General features: G+C 36.1%; 1 protein-coding gene across 1 annotated transcript in view; it reads right to left on the reverse strand.

The window, feature by feature from the left end:
• Positions 1-593, reverse strand: part of PLAC9 (placenta associated 9) — a 23,119-nt gene extending 22,526 nt beyond the window's left edge. The window contains exon 1 of the mRNA XM_072425025.1: positions 345-593. Coding sequence (XP_072281126.1) covers positions 345-426 — 82 coding nt within the window. The 5' untranslated portion in view covers positions 427-593. The remainder of the gene's footprint in view (positions 1-344) is intronic.
• Between the last annotated feature and the right edge of the window lie 8,065 nt (positions 594-8,658).

Genomic DNA, 8,658 nt, shown 5'->3' on the forward strand with positions numbered 1-8,658 from the left:
TGTACTTGTACAAGACACAAACCTATACTAGTACAAGACACAAACCTGTACTGATACCATTAACCAACAGTACCCGGAGACTATATTTTCTCACTACAGTTTCTCATAACTGGGAGAAACTCGTACAAATTTATAAAAAAAAACATGTTTACACAAGTGAAAGCTACACAAATGTTTCACAAACTATTCATCATGGTTCAGCATCATATTTAGACATGAAAAATATCATGAGCTGGGGATCTTTAGAAGAAAATGTTCACCTCTTTGAGGGATAAGACATGATAATCCTATGTTGGTATGCACAGATCTGTCACACAAGTTATTTAAGGAAATAGTATAAATACCTGTCCGGCTCCCATTCAGCACCATGAGCAACAGCAATACAACAGGAGCGATGTACATGTTGCCACTACGGACACAGTCCATCCAGCAGATAGGAGTTAGAAGTCTGTAGTCTCCAGTGTGCTGTAGTAATAAAGCCCAGGTCACTGTACTGTGAAAGAAGCACAATCTGACTGGGGTTTAGAGGGAAGGAAATTACTGCAGAACTGGTGAGATTTTTTTTTCACATTCTCTCTGTAACAGCAGAGCCAGTTATCCAGCAAGCTGGCAGAATTCCAGAGAGACTCCCAGGCCCCCTCTTCTCTCTGTATTTATACACATAGGGCGTGCATGGAATTCAAAGGCCAATGTTTAACCTTACAGAATAAGTGTGTGAAAAAAAAGATCCATGGCTTTAACCCCCTATACAGCTCAGGTATTACAGGAAAAGGACATGCGGAGACAGGGCTTCAGATCTTCCAGCATTTTACACAAATGTGGTCATTCCTAGCGCTCCGTAACAGCTGGAAAACCACATGGTCCTTGTTTAACTGGTCATTATTTATATATTTATTCTGACATGAAAATGTTCAATTGTTTATACAGTAGGAATGGATCATATAAAGAAAATCTTTTACCAGAGTCACATACATATAGTTGAGTGGCTATTATTAGGAGCCAAAAGCTTTAATCTTTTCTGAAACCCTAAACCAGAAACAACTATTGCATTCAGAAAAGACAGGAAAAAGTTAGATGTCTTTATCTGTATATTAGGTATATTAGGCAAGTCATGGTCATTAAACGCACAATCATGTGCAAATGAAATGCAAAAAATAGATTTTAGTTAGATCAATTGTCTGATTAATAATAATATTAACATTCAATTTTAAAGTGCCAAACCTGCATACCTACAAAGTACAAATTATGACACAGGAGAAGAGGACCCTGTCCAATTGAGCCATCAATCTAAGAGAGAAAGGTGAATAAAGTAAAAAAAAATGTATTCTTCACACTTTTTCATTATCCTAATGTAAAGTGTAATTCACATAGAAACCCCATGCTTTACTAGAAGAAATGTTCACATCTAGTTCAGCTTATCATTTTTCTCTAAGTGTCTCTATTACCTAAAACAAGCATGGATAAAACACAAAACTGCACACCCAGGGACATTTGACACATATGTCACAATACACTGTCTGTTCTAGACAATATAAATGCTTCCCATTATATAAATAAGAGCTTGTGTATGTATGCATTTGGTTGGTGCATGAGGCTTCTCAACTCATGAGCTATATTTAAATATAAGAAGTGGTGGTAAATCTGTTCAGTATTTCTATTATAGAGAAGGATGTTTTCTAGAGATTTACGTTAATACTTCTTTGTAAATAATGCTACATGAATTTCATACTTTAACCTAAACTAAACTCACAAAATAAAAAAATTGTGAGCAGGCAGCTCTGTATACTACATATTCTGTACGTAGTTCTCAGAATAGGCCTGGTCTCTTTTTCAGTAAAACAAACTTACCTGCCTGTTCGCAGTCTTCTGTTGAATGTAAACAATGCTGCTCACACACCTCGAAGTACAGTCCAGGAATACCCAGAAGCCGGGATTGATTGAACACATTGATACATGTGGAAATTATGTCATTCCAGCCTGGCTAATCAAGATGGCCAACCACCCAAACCTGAAAGAGGTCTTAGTGAGGAATGGTGAAGTCATTTGTCTAAGGTTCTTTTTCTAATCTGAACAATTATACTTAAATGCATTCTGATGTTGTAAATGTTATGGATTTCAAGATTCCATGGGGCTTTCAATAGATTTTCTGCCTGTAATTTGCATTTGCTCTGTTGGGAAGGGTTGCTCATTTGTGTTGATTCTTTGTCAGTTTGTCAGTATCCTGGATCACATCTTGCTAAAAATAAATAGATCACCACATCAAGTAGTCCTAAGCACTGAAATAGTTTACCCTTATGACCTATAACCTGTTACTAGACAGAAGTCCATGTCTCAGATGATGTTGTATCTAGTTGATAGTTACAGCACTTGGATGACATTGGTGTCTTGAAATTGTCATGCATTCTATGCATTTATTTGCGATGTAAACTTTTAATCCTTTGCTCTTTCTTTTTTTCTTTAAATAAAGATTGCATACCACACTGAAGCATTTATCAGAAAGGTTGAAGCATAATAAACTTGTGTAAAAATATATAACTTGATAAAAAAGATTAATCTAACTGATTTCTTGAAGGAAATGCTGCTACAGGTTACCTTTAGATTGAAAGCCTATGAACTTGCCACAAGTATGCTTATTGCCCCATTTAAATTCCTATAACAGTTCTACAGAGATAAAATGGTAACATAGCACCCAGAATCTTAAATAAAGGGCACAAATTTTGAAAATGCATCTGAATAAAGATCTAAAAACTAAATATGCAGATATGCCTAAATGGTCAAGTCATTATAATCCATGTTGTATTTGTAATTATGTGGATCCGGTTCCCTATTTCTATACATCCACAACTCTGATGCTATGGCGTATATCTATGTCTATATCTATATATCTGAGTTTCTTTGCACATCTGTTAACCTGCCCTATCATGCAAAGCATCAGATGATTTAATGTTTTCCTGGAGCAGGAAGGATACAGATGGATAAGGGAAAAAAAATGCTGACATCACTCAGAGAACAAGTCTGAAGTTATTGTATATGATATATACCAACTACGTTGCCTTGTTCTTTACATATGCTAAATCATACTACATGGATCTTCCAAACATGGGACTTGTGTGGTCTTGTAAAAAAAAACCAGTACAGAAGCTCCATAATAACACTACTACTGCTAAACTACAGAGGCTTTAAATGTATGTGTATAATAGAACTCCATGAGAAAATTGACAAATAATGACCTTTAACCTGAGCTCTAATGTCTGTTAAAACTCAAACATTAAATACTGTTCTGTTTATTTCAGAAGCCTTACATTATCTAGCAAATGTAAAATGTTCCTTGTTCAGCATGAAGTCTGTAGACTCTGGCTAACCTATGTATGCATATACTTCCCACTGCTTTTCAAGGCACAGTCTTCTAGGTGTTGAATATTCAAAATATATGAATGGGTAGGGGCTACAACTCACAAGGAGGTTCAAATCTAAACTGTATATTTTATCATTTAAATATATGTTTTAATGCTGGGATATGCTACAAAGGTATATACAATATAACACAGAGAATCTGACATTCCTTTTATGTATCCCTAGTGCAAATCAGTTACTCCCATTGAAACACATGGACCTAGGAGATTCCCACAAAGGAATGTTTGAGGGAATGTCAGATTCCCTTTTTATAAATAGAGCCTTTAAGACATTTAACCTGGAAGGCTGAGGACATTCTATGAGTGCAAGGATCTATTTGTCTTCACATATGATAATGCAGGGATGTCAGAACTACCCGTCATAAGGTCTGAAGACTCTTTTTTGCCTGGAGTTATTCCTAAAGCCCATTTACTTTAGCTTTATATTATTTTAAACAAAAAGATTTTTTTACACATAACCAGCATATGTTGCAGAAGCAGTCATGATACCAGCTTCTGTCACCTTCATCTGCATGGAGGCAATAAAGTTTGGAGAGTGAGGGACACCACTAGGCACCAATCCATCTCGATGGCTGGCACATATGCTGACACAAGGAGAGAGCAATATTAATGACTTATTAAGGATTTCCTCCTTCATATTCCAGTATCCAGGCTGCAGGAGGATGGGGGTGCTGTGTTTCTTAACACTAAAGAAGAAATTATGTCACCTTAATAGCTATGAATTCTATTAAATTTAAGTTTTAAAAAGTCTATTAAGTTTTAAAAAGTCACAAGACATAATTACAAAACCTTTGCTAAACACAGTTCACTTTTGTGTATTTAAATTGTGTTGTCTACATAAAGTTCAACTTTGTTCTAGACATTGGAAAATACATTGCAGAAAAGATCAAGAAATTTCTGTAATACTTGTAGTTTAAATGGGCTGCAAGGGTGGCTTACCAAAAACCATACTGTAAGCACACTGGCCCAAATATAAAATGAGTAGCTTGGTTAACCAGAGCAGCCAGCTTAATTTCATGTGACATGAGAAAGGAATATAAACATGTTTACTTCCTTTCTGGAAATTAATACACTTACTATGCATTTTATATTTGGGGAAACTACAACACACTTTTAAGGAAAATTATTTTGTAAAAATACAGATTTCTTTAAAGAGTACATAATGCCAACAATTTATTTTAGGATAGATTGAAAGGAAGAAAAGATTTTTGTTGCTGTGACCCTGGAGAGATATACACTTTGACCTGGTGATCTATATCAATGGAACAGAAGTTAAAGAGATTGTCATTGCTATAAGTGCCCTCACAAAACACCTGAATCACACAACACTAGCAAAAACTACCGACTTAAATAATTACTGCAACCTAACACAATATTGCCAGGTCTCGGGATACAACTACTCTGCAGCAGAGTGGCAGATTCCTGCAAAAATGATTACAGGGTGGAAAATATGTTTCCATAGTCCATGGAGTTTTTGTGGAAAGTGCTCCTAAATTCCACTGTGTGGTTAATTCCAGGGAAATTTGCCCAATTTTTTCAGCAACATGTAAAAGATTGCCAGATCAATGATTGATTAGTATATTCATAGTTGGATAATGTGATTCATATGGATTTACATCTCGGAGTTAATATTGTACTTTGATACATTTTTTAATGTCAAGATTAGCTGGTATAAATCAGTATTAATAGCAATAGATCCCACTAAAACACAGTTGTCAAATGATGCTCAACAACCTACATGATTTAAAATATATAGGTTGACATTATTGAAAATTTTTGAATTTTTGAAAAGCTTGGTAAAAACTCCAGTTGCCTCACTCTAACCTCCACAGTTTACAAGTCTGTATGTGTTTTTTACTTCTAGAACAGAAGAAGGACAAGGTGGCATAATATGAGCCATGAACATACACTTTTTGTGCATGACCATATATAAGCACCATTTTTCTCTTCAGACACAATTGAATGGAATTGGCAAGAGGTCATGGGGTGGCTCGGGAAGGAGAATGTGGGGGTACCACTAAATTCAATCTTGCCCTGGGGGCATGAGCATGCAATTTTACCCAAATAAGTGGATGAAGTGGAAAAGCATGAAGTAAAGCATGTTAAAATGTGGTAAGACTTTACTTTTAAGTTTGATGATGATCAAATTTTGATAATATGTCTTATAACGTATGCTATTCTTTAAGAAAGAATGGATTGCAGGTATGTCATGCAAGACTGTGGATATTTGCCTAATTTTCTCCCTGTCTCCACCTGTGAAAGTTGCCTGACCATCACAATTTAATGATTAGGGTAAACCTGACATGTGCCTTTTTGTAGAATAAAAGGAGAGAACATCAGCTGTCAGGTTTTGAATGTGTTGCTGCACCTTTAAGAAAGACAGGGGACCTCTAGATGAACCTGCTTTTTGTTGTGCATTCATGTATATGTCCCACAGTTGGGAAGCTTGGATCTTTAGCCTTAGGGATCACATACACATCAGAGGTGCCTTGACCCAGCAGTGTGGCTTCCACATGTATTTGCAAGTATATATAGATGCAGTTAAAACCGATTAGCTAGTTTCAGGCTGTTATGTTTACAGGAAGTTCCCCCTAATGTAATGCAGATTTAAAAAAAAAATGATAAAAAGGGGTTTTATATTCTTAACTCCATCAAAATGTTTTAAGGCAAAAAAATAGGCAAGGGACATGGGGAAGATCAATAACAATGAGAACTAATCCTTCAACGTGTCCAGCAGATCCAGCAAACGGTGCGATAAAATAAGTAAAACATCATTTAACAATCAAAGAAGCAGGAAAAAAATAGAATGTGGAGGAAAGAAATAATTGTTAATATTGAGCAGAATACAGTGTAAACACACACAGTTGAAAAGTTCACACTGTGTAATGGCTTGGTATGTGCAACACATGGAAGAAAGAAACTGTCAAGGACAGACTCTATTTCATGCTAGTACATGCCGAGAAATGATACAAAAAATTATGGTTACTGATGTATCCTAAACTAAAGTCAGGCATGCTTTTCTTACAATCACTTTACGACAATTTTTTTTTGGAAAATAAAGATTTCTATGGTGATTCTATTTTTGAAAATCCTCATTGCCTGGCTTTGCTTGCAGATCCAAAGGCTTAAATTCCTTCCTAATCACAGAGTCATTTCTGTCAAATATGTTTAGTCAAAAGCGGGGACTTCATTTGGTTTTACATGCATGTGTACAGCTTATTTCTCTCTCTCTGGGTTTTATATATTATTTATTTTTTTTTACATTTCTGGGCTATCACTTATACTTTTATAAGAAGCTTTGTGTATAGGAAACTTACTGTCAATTGTTGTGACAGTGTGGTCCACCTGACATGTAAAGATTTCTTGCCATCTGTATTCAATCCCACACTCTTGGTAAAGTCCACAGCTAAAATGCTATTTGAGAATCTCCATTTTCCCATTGGAAGTGGCTGGCTGGTTTCCATGCCTTCACAGAGATTCTGGAATCCATCCCAGCCTTGTGACTTTATTGCTGGATGTGATGTTTGTTATGAAATCACAATACCGTCTTTCAAGACCCATAAGGGATGTTCCTCATTAAATTCTGCTGCACAAGTCTCCTGCCGCTGTGTAGTCACTTACTTCATTCCCGCATAACAAGCCCATGATGTAAAGAAGAAGCCAGAGGTCAGATATGGAAAACTTCATAAATGTAAAAGCAAAAACAAGATTTTCAGCTTGTGGTGATGCTTCTGAGGAATTTGCTAGTGTAAAAGCTAAAAATTTTTTGTACAGCCCAAAAAATATTGTGGGCATCAAATGTAAGAACACCAGAGATATGCTTGTAGAAGTGTGCTGGTTTATGGACACTTACTGACAGAGTCTGCATTGTGCCTGTAAGAAAATAAACAGTACGCCATCAATATGTTCTATGGCCCACACACTTCAAAGTCGGAGTTTTCAAGAATTTCCAAGACTGGGCGGCATGTTTGGGTACCTGCTGACATTTTAAGCTGATTTCTAGTCCTAATATTTATGTGCACATTTCAGGAAGGGATGGAAACACAACTACATGTAAATGTTTCTGCTCTAGATGTCCTTTACCAATACCCCTACTGCTTTTGTTCACAGCTTTGTTTCCTTTAGAATTTCTTTATAAAATAACAATAGGAGAACTTTGAGGATAGAAGAAAGGTTTAAAGCAAAATAACATTTGTAATGCTTATTAGAGGTGCATATAGTCACCAAAAATATCTGGAGGAGGAAACAGGGACAGAAGGGGAAAGAAGGAAACAGGGACCTAAATCAGAAAAAAAAGTTCATCTAAATCAGGGACAAATGAAAGGTATGATAGCTCTGTGCTAGGGTAAATCTTCTCTCATACTTTATTTTGGGGCACACTAAAAGTAAATGTTTTTGCTCTAGAACTTTTCCCTAGATATAACTTCTGCCAAATAAGATGAACCCATCAGGAAAACAGTCTTAGTTTATTCCCGAACAAGAAAGAAAGCTGAGTAACACTCATAACACAAGGAGATCCCTTAATCTCGATCTGCAAATGCTAGCATGAAGAGAGCCAGATTCTGTATGCATTTTACAAACTCTTTACAAAGAACTTTTATTGCCGAACTGGGTGGTACATATCGATCCTAATAGGAATTGTGGCTGTAGCATGACAAAGAATAAATGTATACCTTTAAATAACAAACTGCATCCAAAGCCCTCACTTTGTGGAGATTTCCAGTCACTTATTGTTAATGTGTGATGGGAAGTGAAGGAACAAAATAAATCCCTAATCTATCCAAAAAATATACATAAAAAAGTTCTCAGCAGAGTTGATCAGGCATAAAGCACATGAAAAATATTTTTGTTTCTCAAGTTTTTTCCTAGAGAACAGCCAAACATGTATAGTACCACCAGCTGAGCATAAGATTGGAGTGCTGTCTGGCAACAGCCGTGAGAGCAATCACATATTTTGCAATGCTTTGCTAAACTTTTCCTTCTTGCAGCAACTGAACAGATTCCTTGAAATTACATGGAGTTTGGAACATAGTGATCAGTGCATCTATTTTCATTCTTTTATTGTAGTTCAGCATCACTCACGAAGGGGCGTGTAACATTTTAGTTTCTCCTGGTGGATACTGAACAAGTTTTGTGCTCACCAAAGACAATATAATTAGCTGCTTTGTTGAAAAAATTAAAAACATGTTTTCAGAGTTTAGCAGGTCAGGCTTACTCAATGGGTCTGATTTCTTAAAGCTCTTCA

This window comes from Pyxicephalus adspersus, chromosome 10 (assembly GCF_032062135.1).
Source record: "Pyxicephalus adspersus chromosome 10, UCB_Pads_2.0, whole genome shotgun sequence".
Lineage (NCBI taxonomy): Eukaryota > Metazoa > Chordata > Amphibia > Anura > Pyxicephalidae > Pyxicephalus > Pyxicephalus adspersus.